The 17081-nt window shown below is 44.9% G+C and overlaps 1 protein-coding gene across 1 annotated transcript in view; it reads right to left on the reverse strand.

The window, feature by feature from the left end:
- The window catches only part of GNA13 (G protein subunit alpha 13), a 29050-nt gene extending 16780 nt beyond the window's left edge, over positions 1-12270 (reverse strand). The window contains exons 1-2 of the mRNA XM_056505997.1: positions 11903-12270; positions 9486-9712 (exon numbers count right to left, since the gene is read on the reverse strand). Of these exons, the coding sequence (XP_056361972.1) occupies positions 9486-9712; positions 11903-12185 (510 nt within the window). The 5' untranslated portion in view covers positions 12186-12270. The remainder of the gene's footprint in view (positions 1-9485; positions 9713-11902) is intronic.
- Between the last annotated feature and the right edge of the window lie 4811 nt (positions 12271-17081).

A 17081-nucleotide genomic window follows, 5' to 3' on the forward strand; every position in this document is an offset into this window, starting at 1 on the left:
TTCTAATTCTGAAAGACTGCTTGGAAATCAGGATGTGACATATTCTATAAACAGTGAGACTCCTTCCAACAATTAAAAACCCTTGGAGTCTACAGCATCAATCCTGGAGTGAAGAAATCCTTCCCTGTGAGGTCCTGGCACAGCTACCCAGAGAAGCTCTGGCTGGCCCATCCCTGGAATGTCCAAGGCCAGGTTGGACAGAGCTTGGAGCACGCTGGGAAGAGTGGAAGGTTGGGAGAGGAACAAGATGAGCTTTAAGGTTCCTCCATCCCAAACCATTCTGGGATTCCATGATTTTCCTTAGGATCACCATGCTTTCAAACAAGAAGCAAACTCAAGGGTGCTGCAGCCCCTTCTGGAGATCAGAGCCAGGCTGAGGAACAAATGAACTGGCACATGGGACACACCACAGACCCAGAGCATCCAACCAACAGGCTGCTGCTTGCCAGAACCTGAACAGAAATTAATGAAAACAAGGATCAGGTGCACTTTGTTTCTTCAAAGGTCTTTTTACTCCTTCCTTAAGTATTTACAATCCAAACTCCTCTTCCACAGAGTTTACTTTAGGAAAGACACCAATACATAGCAGAAGATTTTCACATTTCATTGATGAAACCAATCCTCCAAGACCCAGAACACACAGACCCAGAAATCCTATGAAAACATGCACTGACCAAGGAGAAACTGCCACCTCCCAGTTACTATTTACACTCTGGGCAGCATCTCTATAAACCTCAGATGTTTTGCACACAAAACAGACTGGAACCAGACTGTAAACATTTGCTCTTCTTTCAGAGCACTGACCCACTGGCTCCATGACTTCATGTGTTTGTAACTCCAACTGCATTTAATCTAATGCTGGAGCAGTGGTGAGTCTGCAAATCTGCCATCCATCATTTAGAGCCTTACTTGCTTCCAAGTTGTACAAGACCAGCAAAGGCTCCCAAAAACATGACAAATATTTGGCATGTGGAAATGCATCAGCACTAAAACTGGCCATACTGAACTTCAAGATGCTTGAAAAGTCCATTATTGCACAAACTCTGCATTAAATCACAGCATTTCAAAATCAGAGCCCTGAACTGAATCCCAATGCATTTCTCTAGGATTCAGCTTTTAAGTACATTTGGTTCCTATTTCAGCCTCATGAGAAATCCAGATGACCAAATGCTTTTTAGTTCCTTCCTCTGTCTCAATTAGAAGAATCCATTTCAATTAAGTTCTGGTATTTCTGTTTGCAGCCAGTGATGCACTCATAAACCAGCTCTTGTTCCAAGCTATCTGACAAGATCCTGTGATAATTTCCTGGGTCTAGTGAAAGATCTACCTGTTTCATTACCTCAATATTGGTGTTTTTAAAAATTACTAAAAGTTGTGCCTAATAAAGCTCAAAGTAACAGTAAAGTACACAAGACCCCCTGAACAGCAGCAAGAGGCTGAAAACATTTCATGTCACTTGTAGAATTTCATACTATGAATCAACTAAAACTAGAAAGAAATATAAATTAATTACTAGACCAATTATATAACTTTGCTACTGAAACCAATTAAAGTTCCCAATACCACCCACATGTAAAATCTCAGTAATCATCCTGCATTACTATTTTTCCCCACAATTTTGTGCAGACATTTTGAAATACAGATGGTATCAGTGCACTGTTTCCACCCCTGGAAATTCTGCATCCTCTTGATTTGGTCACCAGTGGGTGACAAAATATTATCATGTGCCCAAAGAGAGAAGTGCTCTCAGGCTGGCTGCAGTAATCCCAGCATTTTGTTTAAAATAATTTCCCCAGCATCTTTAAACAAAGGAAAAAGAAACAGAAACTGATGTGGTATTATACATTCCTGTACCCTTGAATCATGTAAATAATTTGGGGTCTTTTCAGTTCCTTGGTTAAGTCTCTGAAGAGAAGCATGACATTTCACTTACTGAGGACACTCTGAAGGAAAAGAAATTTAAGGCAGGAATGAGTGTGATGGAGAGGTGTGCAACACAGTACAGTGAACTGAGTGCTGTAAAAGGCAGCTCACTCCCCATTACTGTTCCAAAATTTTATTTTCTGAAGCAGTTGTTGTCAGTTATTGTGAGGATAATTCAGGGTGTTTTCTGTATTTAAAATTCCTCATTTTTTCCAGCTCTATTACCTGATGTTTCTTGTTAATGCAGACATGCAAGTAGAGAAGATACTGGAAGTAATTTAGGACTTCTTTAGTTGCTGATGTACTCTTAAACATTTTATCACTATTTAAATTCAACCCATCAGGCAACTCTGGGATAAAATGTAAGTGTTAGTCTCCAGGACCATTCAGATTTTTATTTGAATTAAATATATTTTATTTACAGTTTGAGGCTGCCAAGTTAGCTAATATCATGTTCTATGACTCATTTATGCATCTTTAAGATATAAATAAAGGCTTCATATTCCAGACTAATACAAGATACCACTTGGTATCAGGTGGCCTCCATCAGCACTGTGAGTATATAGCTTGTTATTCTGTAAAAGGGAAGAACTCCCAAACTTTTCAACTGATTTTGATAATTCAGATCCTTAGCAAAGAAAAGTGCCAGCAGACACAATGCTGGCACGGAGATTATCTTGCTTTCCCACAACTAGTTATTCTATTGCTTTTCTTACATTGTGAGATCAGCTGCACTTGGGTTTTCTCACATTTTCTTAAGTAACTTCCTCAGGCAGCACAAGCTGAAGTTTCCAACCCCTTTGCTAGTTCTGTGTAAGAGGTGGTTCTGAACCCAGAAGATATCAAAGCATTCACCATTAACTGAATTCTGGGACAATAAAGACAAAACCAGTCACCCAGTACAAGCTGGGTATGATATCTGCTAGGTGAGAGCAAACAGACTTCAGCAGCCTCTGAGGCTGAAGCCTTGTTACAGTGAACTCAGATTAGGGAACAGCAGCACAAATCAGCTCTGCCTCTGGCATGGCACCTCAGTCCTGAAGGATCCCTCATTTCCACTAGAGAAAGATCCCTCTCCATTCTCTGCCTCAGGTGCAAAACACAGACATGGAGGATGACACTGCACTTATACCCCACAGAGATCTGCTGACAGCTGCAAGTGCTGGGCCTGTGCAGGGTCTGTGCTCAGGAAGTCATTTCTACATGGACACTGAACGGGTGCAGCCACTGCTGGTTAAATTCCAAAGGTTGTAAGGAGACAGCTCTGCAGGTACCAACATGTAACACCTTGCAGGTGAGCAGAGAGCACGGAAATGAGCTTGGAATGAATGTCTGTACCAAGGGCTCACGTTACACTGCACTGCAGAAGCAGCAAAAGCTCCTCTAACACATTTGCAGTGATTTAAAACAACCTGCTGAGAAGAGGTTCACACACTCAAGATGTGAATATTCATATTCAGAAGGGAATTACTATTTTATATTTATTTAACCACTAGGTTATAGAACTCCCTTTTTCTGCAAGAAGTAGGTCACCTTCTAGTCTCCTGCAACAAAATGTTTAGGAAACTAAGGCACATGACCATCAACACAACCCAGCTTGTTGGACATGGAATATGTATAAGAACACATCCCTCTGTGCTCCCACACTGCATTGTGCAAGTGTGCATTTTCAAAGCATTGGTTCCCCATAAACAGATCACAGAATCCCAGAATGGTTGGGTTGGAATGGACTTAAAGATCCCCTTGTTCCACCCCACTGCCATGGGCAAGGACCCCTTCCACTAGACCAGGTTACTCAGTATCTGGATTGAGTTTAAATTAAGAATTCCATCCTCAGAGATTGCACTGAAAGCATGCAGAAAATAAAGGCTTTTACAAGTGTAGCACACAGCACTCCAAAGTCATTCCTGGTTGGAAGACAGCTCATCCTGCTTTGGTCTGGCACAACACATCTACATCAAAACAGGTCCTGCTGAAAGACCTTTCCAATTTCAGAACCACATTTGTGCTTAATAGCAACAAAAAAACAAACAAACAAGCAAAAAACCAAACACATGAAAAAAGAAATAAAGCAACATTTTGAAAAAAATACGGCAAAGATGTTCACCAGACCAGCACCAACTGGCAACACAAGACCAGTCCACTCTCCAAACACTTCAATATTTTGCTGCTAACAAGAAAAGACAGCAGGCAGGAAAGGAAGAGTGGTGGAAAGGGAGGAAGGCAGACACAGAAACAGCATTTCAGCTCTCAGAGGGTGAAACAGAAATCTAATCCCAACTTGGAAAATGATAAAAAATGGCACTTTGTGTTAAGTTAGGATCATTCACCTGAAGATCATTCAGCTTGATTGAAATATCATCAATCCCCATTACCAAAGCACTGGCACACACTGAAGGGTTTTTGCCACAAACCTGGAGTAAGGACACTCAACCCTCTACTGCTGGACTCTAGAGTTAATCCCTATAAGGAGTCTTATTAATACCAACTCAAAACCAGCATTATCTTGTCATTGGGGCTGGACAAACAGCAAGTCTTAAAGATATCCAAGTCTCTCTTGAGGATTTTAATGGCCCATTTTAAAGTATAAATTTGCAAAGCACTTTTCTTTCCATGGTTTTAACAACAATCTTTGATAAATCCTTTTCACCTTAAGACTAAGAGATGGCAAGCAGCCTTTTCCAAGGGCTTTAAGGAGTCATGCTCACTGTACACAGGTCATTCTGCAATCTGATGTCTGGCAGAGTATTGATTGGGGAAAGGAGAAAAAACTGTTCATATTTCAACATATATAAAGCAGCAGATTTTTGAGTTTCCACACAGAAATTTAAGCAATATTCAGTGTCATTACAACACTATATTTCAATAAACTAACTCTGAATTATGTGATTAAATGCCCAAACAGTCAATGCTTACAGAAATGCTGGGTGACTGGATCTCATGCCTGAAGGTTCTCCTCAGAAACCTTCTCCCAACAGTTTATACACTCAGTCGTGTCTCAACAGAAGCAACTCCTGCACCCTTCAAGCAGAGTGGGACAACTGAACACCCAATCCCAGATCCAAGAGGAGATCCAAGGAGAGTCATTCTATTTCCCAACATGGGCACGTGGGGAGGTTAGAGAGATGAACACTGGGAGGAAACCCAACCCATTGCAGAAAATGCTGAAAGGCTTCTGACAGTCACTGTCACAAACACAATGCAGACACTTTCATGAGTGCCAGGTAAGATCCTCTTTTTCCAGGCTCCACACTTGCCACTTCAGAGGGACTTTGTGCACTGACCCCACAGTGGGACACAAAAGGTGGGAATCCATCCCAAAAAGGGTAAGACCTCAGCATCTGGGAACTTAGCCTGGCTTCACACACAACTAACCTCTGTAATCAGGCACATTGCAAGATATGTTGCCTGTGCACCTAAAAGAACAATAAACTTTCCCAATATTCTGCAGCTCCCATTTAAGAACACATCCTTTCAGTAGAGCTTAATTAATATTCTTGTGTGTACAACAGCCCCACTAATATTCAGACAGAGTCCTGAAAAGCCCAAGCAGAATAAGACAAAATACAATACAATCTCCCAGCAAACTGAACAATACTTGCCAAAAATACTCATCTGCAACAGAAAAATGCTACATGGAAGCTGCTGCAGAGCTATCAGTGTAACTTCAAGCAGAACACGCCTTTTCCTGTCTTCTATAATCTGATCTAGCACTTGCAGACATGTCACAGAAAAAGTTGTGATCCAGAGGTGAGTGCATATCCTATAATCCTTACTGTATCATCTGTGTCTGCAGTTCTATGCAAATATGGACAAAAACAAGGCGTCATCTCTTCCTCTGCAGCTTTCTGGCTTAAAAATACCCAACAACATCCAGCATAACTTGCAAGTAGGGCAAAAAGTATCTGTCTGAAGATCAACAACTGCTGGCAGCAAAGATCAAAACCCACCCAAAAGTTCTCTTTAACAAGAACAAATACTGAACACATTCAAAGCTTATCACATCTGATCAACTCAGCCCTCATCACACTTTTCCATTCTCAGAGAACAAGGAGACTCCAGGAGAATACTTCAAAATACTTCTCTGTTAACAGCTCTCACAGCAAGTTCAAGAAATGACTGACATGAGAGGGGAGTACAAGGCTGCTCTTACTCACAAGGGCCTTGCTCAGTGTGCCACAGCACCAAGCACTGCTCAGCTGCCAGTGCCCCGGAGCAAAGCTCCAGGAGAACAGCAAACCCTCACAGCCACACACTGAACAGCTCAGCAGCACAAACACAAAAGCCAGGAGATGCTCAGGTAAGTCAGTCTGCATGCTGCAGAATTAACAGAATGGCTGTGTTTATCCAAGTCATTTCAGGAGATTTTTACGGAAACCAAGCAGGAAATCTGAAATGTTAATGAAGTGTCAGAAGGTGTTAGGCTGATCTGACTAAATCTGTAACTCATCCTCTCAGCCACCTGAGAGGCCAGAGGAGAAACAAGCCTGAGGATGACCAGAATCTCCAGAAGTTGCAGAACTGCCTCAGCTACAGAGCCAGCGGAGTCTGCAGTTACCTGTGCTAGCGGAACAATCACCTGAATGAGTCTGGTTTGTAATAAAATGTCAGGGATTATAACATTAACCACCTGGGAAGCACTGAAGTGGCACATATTGCACTAAGCTGTAATTAGCTCTTTCCAGTTTTAAAGCACTACACAAGCATGACCTAATGAATTTTCATAAATGCTGCTGCTAGTGGCCAGAAGGCCCCTATTTTTATACCAAAGAAAATAAATCATATTGGCTATCCCATGACCACTTGAGTTAACAAAATGAGGAAGGACACTCCAGTGAACTAGACATGGAAATGCTGATTCCTAATTCCATTAAAATACAACCAAGTTCTTTTTTTTTTTTTTTTTTTTTTTTTTTTTCTGCTATAAAAAGATCACATTGTTTCCTTAGGCTCCCAACATCATCAGTAAAAGATCCCGGGGAAAAACGAAAACAGCAAGAGCAGCTTAACAAGCCCTCACAAATGTACATATATGTTGAAGTTTTAACCATATTCTTACAGAAACTTCAATTTTAAACCATTTTTCTCTGTACCTCCTACCTGCCCAAGCTACAAATGGCTTCTACACTACACATTCTTGCTGCCTTTCCTCCAGAATTTGTGTAAATTTTGACATATTTCACTCCTTACCCATCACTGCTCCATTTTCCATTTGCTCACCTCTGTACCAAAGTGTCCTATTCCCATGGCAAACACTTCCCCAGTGTTTCTGCCTGTGCTCTTAGTATGAGCCATGTTCTTCAGTCCAGTGAAAAGTTAAACTCACTCAACAGTCTGAAAAGAAGTTAGAGCAGATACAGTCCAAGAATGCTCCTCTACCACTTTACACTATTTTTGTGCCACTTTTCCCTCTCTCCTACTCATCTAATGATTGCTGCTATCTCTCCTTTCATCATATTTTTTTTGCCACAAGTAGCTAAACTGGAAGCAGAACAGTGTTTTCCTCTTTTTCCCCATTCTACAGTGTTAAAAATTTTTAGTCTGGAACCTTCACTTCAAGAGTCAGTACTTGACCTGCCTGAACTGTCTGTGTCTCTCCCGACTTCCCCCTGCTCTACCTCCTGACTGGGACACGCCTGTCACTCCCTCCTTAACCATTTGTGTCCTCCTTTCTTGTCACAGCACAGCCGTGAACTCTCTGAACACTCTCCTGCAAAGCCTGGAGCAGGTACAGCAAAACTCCACACTGCTCAGGAGCTTCCCTCTGTTCTGCTGCCCACATGGAGCTCTGGTAGAACTTAAGCTGAAGCTTACTGGGGTAAAACTGAGACTTCATGCTTGGCCAGCACAGATCACACTGCTGCACTCAACACAATGACATCATTCAGCTGCTTTTTTTTCCTCCCCTTCATGTTTATAACGGCATAAATATGTCCAGCTGAGATTTTGAAAGGATTTAGGAAATAAAGTAATATAAGTATAAATAAAGCAGTTACCTTGCTTTCAAAAATTGTTAGGACAGTATTCAACTCTTAAGATTACTTTAAAATATTCCTGAGTTCTGCCTAAAGCACATGATAAACATATATTTTTGCAGATAATTATACAGATTTAGGGACTTACAGAAGAAAGCAACAGCTTTTTTTTTGCTGTAAGGTTCAGAAGAACAAATCCTTCACAACCACTCAAAGTGAAACTCTGCACATGTTTCAGTTATGGAAAGAACCCACTTTCCAGAGCCTCAAGATGACAGAACAGTAATTGCTCCCTTCCCTTTGCTACACAGCCTCAAGTCACTAAACATGTTTAATTGAAGACAAAATCTGTTTTATTGAACAGATTTTAAAATGGATCCCTCCAGCACAGCAATTACACCACTAGAAGTCACATCTGCACCAGGATCTTGACTATGGAAGAGCAATTACTCTTTTATGATCAGCTGAAGGTGAAACTCAAGGAGCAACAGGTCTCCTTAGGAACTTATTTACAGAGCTCAGCCCAGGGCTGGGCAGGTGATAGGCCACTGCAGCACCTGCCCATTCTGCAATCTCCAGAAGACATTCCATGATCAGGGCAATACATATTTATAGAATATTTACACAACCTCTTTAAGTCAGGCTATGATTACACAACCATTCATAATAGCTCAACAGGAGACATCATGGGCTATTGTCTGGATTCACACTAACACAAAGGTTATTTTTAAGATATAAAAACATAAAGCCACTTATGTTTGAGAGACCTAGAAGAACAAATTTAATCTATTTTAAGGTTTTCAACCCCCACCCTTGCAATACCCTATGCCACTGGCATACAAAAGTCTGTGAACCAACAATCAAATTTAACTCAATTTTTCCATTTCTTTTTGCAGCACTTGCATGGGAATGGAGAAAAAGGAGTTCAGCTGTCACAGAGAGCTCGAGCTGCAGCTCAAGAATCAAGAGGTTTCTTTTTCCTTTCCAACCCCAATACTGAATTGTGTAGTCTGTCTCTACCCCACTATTAAATTGTGTATTCCATCTTCAGCTGAGAACTTCAATGTAACAAAAATCTCATTACATGAGTATTAACACAGACATTCAAAATTAAACAGGAAGTATACAGAGGGAATGTTTGCTAGATTGCTCAAACTGGAATAGAGAAGGGAGTGGTTTTTAAATTCTTCTCATTAACCCATGCATATCTTTTCTTTAAAAATCAAATTACTATTAAGCCTGTCTTTATTGCAAATTTTTTTTTGCTTGGTTTTTTAAGTTGATGCACCAGTTAAACAAAAGGGTGGTAATAATCATATGGTAAAAATACTGTGCAGGTACCAGCTTTGTTACAAAACTTAAAAGCCCTCAACACCTCAGCTTTCCCACATATGAAATGAGGACGATTACATCAGAATCTCTTTTATTATTATTATTAAAAAAAGGGGGGAAGTAGCTGCATGCAACACCAGGGTAACACAACCACTCAGAAACGCGTGGGGAAGGAGATTGGTCACTTCTCACAGAGAAGCAACGCAGGAACAAAATCACACAGGGGCAGTTGAAGACACTGAAGGCAAATCTTACCAGCTGGAACTCCCTGCGCCTGTCGTAGGCGTGCTGGATGCCACTGTCTGCCCACAGGGCTCGGATGGCGGGCAGGTAGTCTAAAAAAACAGCGGTCTCCACCATGCCCTGCACCACGGTGACCGCGCGCGTGTCGAACGCCATCACCTTGTCCCCGTTGCTCTGGTTGGCAGGGTCTCCCCAAGGGATATGGAGTTTCTCTCTGGCGTCCACGAGCACTCGCACACCTGCCACGACAAGGAAGAGCACTGTGAGCAGAGTTTCTCAGCATCTACTGTTTCAGCAGCCCACAGAGCTGCACAGAGGCAAACAATGCACCCACTCTGCACGCAGCTCAATAGGAACACCCACCCCTAGGGAAGCAGGGAGTGTCCAAAAAACTGACTCAAACCACTGCATTTACAGGTACTGTCAAACCCCAGGTTTGCTATCTCAAGAACAGGATTATATCCACAGTGTGAGTTTAACTCTTGAAAAAGTGTTACTTTTAATTACTAAGTTTATCCAACCTGTGCCACCAAACTCTTTCACCTGGCATGAGTACAAGACAAAGTATGCTTAAAACTTTATTTCAAAATATGTGAAACCACCTGATGCCTTGCTTTCTAGCTTTTGTGTTCTTATCAACTTGGTATCCAGTTATACCAAATTATACAAAGAACATCACTGAGAGTATTTCTATCATTGCCTTTAATATTTTCAGAGAGACTAAGATATGTACTAAAATCACTGCATTTGCTAAAAATATGTTTCTACAGCTTAAGTGCATTAGGAGTCGTATCACCAAAAGGCTTCCCTGCACTTCTGTAGTTGTCATTGTAATGGTAAATATTCTCTAGAAGAAAGAGAGTATTTTAAACTTCTTTTTAAAGGATATAAACCCACAGTGTTCATATTTATAAGGTAAATGCAAAGAAATGATTTATAGTACTAAACTTACTGATAAAAAATAAAATTCCAGAAAGAATAAGCAACTGTGAAGGCATGGGAACAGATATAAGGAAATTAAGATGTGGCAACAAATGACTGTACAGTAACATACTCATTCAGTGCCAGTGTTTTGTCAAGGTTCACTCCCTTTCCATGATTCCTCTCTGTGTCAAAGGCAGGTATCTGTCAAATCTATCTGACTGCATGAAAACAGCCTCCCAGACAGATGTGCAGTTCCTACGTGCACATCGCAGAGTACGAAGCAGCTTTAACAATAAACTTTAACCTGGTTGACATACATGCTCGTGGTTTCTACTGCCTGCTATCAATAGTTTTTCCAGGCTTGATTCATAAGCAGGTTTCTCTTTGAGAATTGTGGATTTTCAGGGGCTCAGTCTGGCAACACTTTGCTGTTTTGAGAAACTTCATTAAGATTTTGTCCAACTGTTACACAGTCCAAACTGAAAATCCAACGAGCGATTTAGATAAGAGAGAAAATGAGCGAGGATGACCAGTGAAGTCAGGATGACAGCAGTGAAATCAAGCATCCACTACTCCCCTAAGCCATGTGTGGAGGTTTTGGCAAACATCTATGAAGAGAGGCTCTGCCTGCGGGTTGCTGTTAATTGATGTGTCAGCCGAGTTTCCAACACAACGGCAGCAATTCTTCCACTGCAGCAAAATGTTGAGAGCACAGGGCTGGGCTCCTCCTCACGCACTTCCAGGTGCATCTTCCCCCCCATCCATTACCGCTCATTACTGCACTCGCATTACCAGGAAATCACAGAATCACGGAATCAATTAGATTGGAAAAGACGTCTGAGATCATTCAGTCCAACCTATGACCGAACACCACCTTGCAAACCAGACTTGCCATTAAGTGCCACCTCCAAAGACAGTGACTTCCACCACCTCCCTGGGCAGCCCATTGCCATGTCTCAAGTGAAGAAACTCTTCCCAATGTCAAGTATATTCCTCTCCTGATGCAGCTTAACACTGTCCCCTCATCCTATCTCTGGTTCCCTGGGAGCAGAGCCCGACTCCCACCTGTACAGCGTCCTTTCAGTGCTTCTAGTGAGCGATAAGAACCCCTTGCTCTTCATGCTGAGCCCCCCCAGCTGCCCCTTGTGCTCCAGACCCTTCCCCATCTCTGCTGCCCTTCTCTGGCCCCGCTCCAGCGCAGCACCCAGAGGCAAAGCCCGCGACCTCCGGGGCTCAAACCCGCTCAGACGCCGGAGCCGCCCCGCGGGCCGCACCCGGGCGGAGCGCTGACAACCCCGCGGGGCTGCGCTCGGGCCCCGGGGGAAGGACGAGGCGCCGGGACAGCGCGGGACGAGGAGGCGGCGGCGGCCCCGCGGCTCCCCCGGCCCGCGGGACCCGCCCGAGCCGAGCCCAGCCGAGCCGCCTCTCCTCTCCCTCCCCGCCCCGGCCCGGCCGGGCCCGGCGCCCGCAGCGCAGCGCGGCCCGTCCCCGCCGCCCTCACCCACCCTTGATCACGTTGCTGTAGATGGTGGCGCGGAACTCCTCGCGGGCCGCGCGGTCCCAGTCCTGCCCGTGGATGATCCGCATCTGCTTGAGGAAGGTGGACTTGCCGCTCTCGCCCGCGCCCAGCAGCAGGATCTTGACGAGGCGCTTCACGTAGGTCTTCTCGCGGTTGAGGCACTTGTCGATCTCCTTGGACTTGCGCTGCTGCTCGGCCTCGCCGCTGGTGAGGAGGCAGCCGGGGAAGCAGCCGGACAGCGCGGAGCGGGACGGCAGGAAATCCGCCATCTTAGCGAGCGCTGCCAGCGAGGGGAGCGCCCGCCCGCCGCCCGCGCCGCGCGCGCCCCGCACCGCGCCTGCGCGCCCCGCCACGCCCGGCGCGTGACGGGCGCGTGCCCCGCCCACAGCGCGGGCTCCGCCCTCCCCCCGGCCCCTCACAGGAAATGGCGGGAGCCGAGTCACCCACAGGGACCTTCTGGAGCGTCCAGCCCGACCCCGCCCCGCGCAGCGCACCCCAGCCTTCCCACCAGGTGCGTCTGAGCCCTGTCCGAGCGTTCCTTCAGCTCCTTTTAACCAGACTGACAGTTTAGTTGTAAAACTCTGCCTTTTCCTCAAGAAATCCCCCGAGTCGCTTTGGACTTGAATTTGAAATTGCGATTTTTCAGCACCGTTCCTGGAGGAGATCCAGGCTGTACCTCCTAGCAGGTGGCAGGCTGCTCACGAGGAAACGCCGTGAAAGAACATTCAGGCACAGGGTGCTGCTGTGTAATGGAGATAAAGGTTTATAGATGCACATGATCATAATTTTCACATGCTTTGTAATGGAAAATGAGGTGGAGAATGGCTTCATGGAGTCATTAACGTTTGGAAGAGATCTTTAAGATCAAGTCCAACCTTTCACCCATCACTGCCACTGTAACCATAAAACCACATCACCCAGCACCAGGGCCAGATGTTTCTCGAACACCTTCAGGGATGGTGGTTCCACCACCTTCCTGGGCAGCCCCTTCCAGTGCCAGACCACCCTAACAGTGATTTTTTAATTTTTTTCTAGTCTCTAATCTGAATCTCCTATGTCTGGTCTTGACGCCATGTCCACCTGTTCTCTCACTGTAGGCATGGCAGAAGAGACTAAATCATAGAAACAAAGAATCCATTAGGTTGGAAAAGATCTCTGAGATCATCCAGCCCAATCTGTCATTGAGCATCTCCTTGTCAACTGGACCGTGGCACCAATTGCCACATCCAGTCTTTCCTTAAACACCTCCAGGGTGTCTCCACCATGTCTCTGGGCAGTCCATTCCAATGTCTAATTACCCTTTCTATGAAGAAATTTCCCATAATATCCAGCCCAAACCTTCCCTGGAGCAACTTGAGATTGTTCCCTCTTGTCCTGTCCCTTGTTCCCTGGAGCAGAGCCTGATCTCCACCTGGCTGCACCTTCCTGTCAGGGTTATAGAGTGAGAAGAACCTTCCTTTCTCCAGGCTTAGTCTCCAGAGTTCCCTCAGCAGCTCCTGGTGCTCCAGCTCCATTCCCTGCTCCAGGCCTTCAATCTTCTTCCTGAACTGAGGGGCCCAGGGCTGGACACAGGAATTGACACAGCCACTCCTGTCCCTGTCCCTGGCTTCTCTTGGGTATGTTTAGTAGAGAAGATTGAGAGGAGATCTCATTGATGCATATAAATATCTTCAAAGTGAGTGCCAAGAGAGATGAGGAGCAATGGCCATGAACTAAAACATGAGAAGTTCCACCTCAACATGAGGAAGAGCTTCTTTCCAAGGAGGGAGCAGAGCCCCGGAACAGCTGCCCAGGGAGGCTGTGGAGCCTCCCTCTCTGTTCCAAACACACCTGGGCCTGCTCCTGTGTCACCTGCTCTGGATGACCCTGCTTTGGCAGGGAGGTTGGACTGGATGATCTCAGGAGGTCCTTTCCAGCCTTAACAAACCTGGGATTCTGGGATTCCATGGAAACGAGCCCCAGGCTCAGCTGGCCCAGTGCTGCAGGGGAGCTGCTGGGTGTGCGGCCCAGGGAGGTCAGCCCTCGGTCAGGGGGGCAGGATGGTGCTTGCCAGCTAAGCAGGTTTTGTTCTCGGTGCAGAAAGAGTCATTTTGTTAAAACACTTTGAAAAATTGGCACGTCCTTCCTCTCTGCCTGGCTGAGAAGAGTTTCCCTGTACTGCAGGGCTGCAGCACCCAGCTGAGCCCACATCCTGGGTCCGACCTCTCACGGGGCTGTACAATGAGCAAAAGAGAGTGGGACTCTTTATCTGATGCTGAGTTAAAAGGAGCAAAGACTTAATTTTCAATGGCAACCCTTCATGTGAGGAGTAGAACAACTCATAGGCTGAGGAACCTGCAAGGACTGAAAATCCCAAAGACTGAAAATCCTACACTTCATTCAGCCCAGCCCTAAGCACAGCTGTTCTTTTAGTCATTTGTTTAATAAATTAACTACCATCAGTACACCATCATAGTGCAAAGATTGCATTAAACATTTGTCTCTCCTTACATTTCCTAGTCTTTGATACCTGCTGAGTTTTCCTCTCAATGTTTTTCTGGGTTTTTTGCCAACATTGCCAACATCAATCATAACTTAGGAAAAGAAAGAAAGAAATGTGGAGACTGCGAGGTGAGTTTAGAACAAGGAAATGTCACTTGGCCCCAACTGGAAGGACCTTCAAAATCTGAAATGGGTATCAGTTGGTCCCACATGGAGATAAACTGCATGGGAATTATTTCACAGGGACTTACCGAAAAAAAAAAAAAAAAAAAAAAAGGCATTTTTCGTAGGAGAACAGGATGTGGTATCAAATTAATACAAGGAGCACATCCTGGTGCTCTTGGTACAGATGTGGAAGCCAGTCATTCCTGAGCTCTGGCCTAAGTGTTAAGATATTTGACTCAGCTCTCATCTCACCTCCCTAGCTGCAGAGGACTCCTGAGTCCATTAAGTGCTGGGGAGTCCTTGAGCTCCCCACTGCTCTCCCCTTCCCGTGGGGAGCTCTCCAAAAGCCGCGGGTGCTCCATTCCACGTCCTGATACAGCAGCCCGGCTCTCAGCGTGCTGCTCTGCGTGGCCGTGTTCCCTGGGGAGGGCTCAGCATCATCCAGGTCAGGTGTGAAGCCAGCTGCATCCTGGCTTCATCTCTAAGGCAGGGTGCATAAGGTCTTTCTGTGCTTGGCTTTTTTCCTTCCTCTTTGCCACTTCTTTCCTCAGCTTTCCTGGAAAGCCCAGGGATGACTGGAAACGAATGCTGCCCGTTTGTGCTCGCAGCTCTTCCCACGAGGCTGCTAAGGAAGCTTCTCATTTGGAGTGCTTGTGCCCCACCTGGCAGGACAATGGACTCTGGAGATACTCCTTTAACCATTGCCTTGCTGGCAGAACTGAGCTTAAGTCACGCCTCTCTCGATGCCACAGTTTGCACAATTTTTTTTTTTTTTTTTTTTTTTTTTTTTTTTTTTTTTTTTTGTAAACTGCTTTGAAATCTTCCTGGAAGGAACGTGCTGAAGCTGAGCCTCCACTTGCCAGTTGCTTCACCCCTTCCTTCCCCTCAGGGCCGTCCCCAGCTTCCTCACATAGAAAGGTAGCTTACTCACCACATGCCTTTTGTGTTGGATGATTCAACTTTCTGATGTGTGAAGAAGGGGCAACCACGTAGGAAATGTGACCTTTTAAAGAAAAGGGGGGGGATTCCCTTGGCAGTGCTTTCCACAAGAGAAACTCTGGGGAACTGAGAGTGGGTCTGTTGGGAACAATCACAGCTTGTGGTGCTTCACAAGGAGACCAGAGGGATAAAATCCAGCTTTCAGCAGACCTTTCCCCAGCCTGGACACACTCTGTGAGAGGCTGGCAGGGATCTCTGGGTGCCCATGGACACTCACCATTGCCCTGTGATGTGATTTGATGACCACGAGTGTTTTTCCACTACAGCATCCTTTACCTCCTGTCTGTGGTACAGCACCCATGGAAACTTGCAGCTACATAAATCCCACTGCATTTACCATACAAAACAGGAGGTGAAGGGGACTCCCCAGAGAACATCTTTCTGCATTATCTGGGGGGCAGAAAGGCCAGGATGAAGGTGGGGAGTCAGAAATCTGGAGGGAGCATGGCTGCTGCCTTCCTGCTGTTGAAGTCTCCTGTTTCCTTGGCCAACAAATTCACACATCAGCCAGCCAGGCTGTGTCAAGGACTGGAGAATTCTTTGTTTTCCACAAGTGTGGGTTTTGTGATTAGAGGCCCAGGGGTGTCTGCCCTAGACAAGCCTCTATAATCTGATTTAAATGCCTCGTGCTTCATGTGGCAGATCTGCCAAAGAGCATTAACTTCAGGGGTGGTTCACCTGGGCACAGGTGAAATCTCAGCTCAGCTCTGACTGTGTGTTTGGTGCTGTGGGTCACTCACAGATGTTAACAAAGCTGAATTTACTTTGGACACCCTGTGGAAATTACACAAAGTAACTTTATAACAAAGGAATATCTATAAGCTTTATCATAGCTAGAAATAGAAAAAAAACCCCACACCTGACCTGTGAGGGGGTGTTTGGGGGATCGGAAGGATTTAAAATTATCGGAATCTTTGGAGCTCAGCAAGGCTGAAGAGCTCACACCTCAGCATGAGCTTCTCAGAGCTGTTTCTCCTGGATCTCCTGCAAGACCAGTTTATTTCTGAACTCACTTGAAGGCCCAGATTTTAAATGTTTCTTGTCAATAAGACCTATATGCCTCAGTGGAACTGTTAAAGTCAGTATTTGGGGATAAAATTTTATTTTATTTTATTTTTTATTTTATTTTATTTTATTTTTTATTTTATTTTTTTATTTCTTTAAGGAAATGGGGAACAGGAAGTTGTTGGCAGTTGATCCTTTACTTCAGCCAGTGTTAACACCACACCTGGCATATTTCTGAGTCCTTTTACCAGCACTTGTGTAACAGACCAGGTTGTTTGGTTTTAAACTGCAAATGGTTCAGAGGAATCAATGTAGATTGTAACAAGTTTTCCAATTTTGCCTATCAGACCAAGAAAATGAGTTACATCTTTTTATGTGCTCCTTACTCTGATATTATGTTCCCAAACAATTCCTTGCATGTACTCCTGCCAGTATCTGTGTCTCTAAGGGATGGAAGCACTTTAGTTCACTAGCATCATCAAAAAGCCTGCATGCCTTTGCTGTCCCTAACTCCC

Source organism: Oenanthe melanoleuca, chromosome 18 (genome assembly GCF_029582105.1).
Source record: "Oenanthe melanoleuca isolate GR-GAL-2019-014 chromosome 18, OMel1.0, whole genome shotgun sequence".
Taxonomy (NCBI): domain Eukaryota; kingdom Metazoa; phylum Chordata; class Aves; order Passeriformes; family Muscicapidae; genus Oenanthe; species Oenanthe melanoleuca.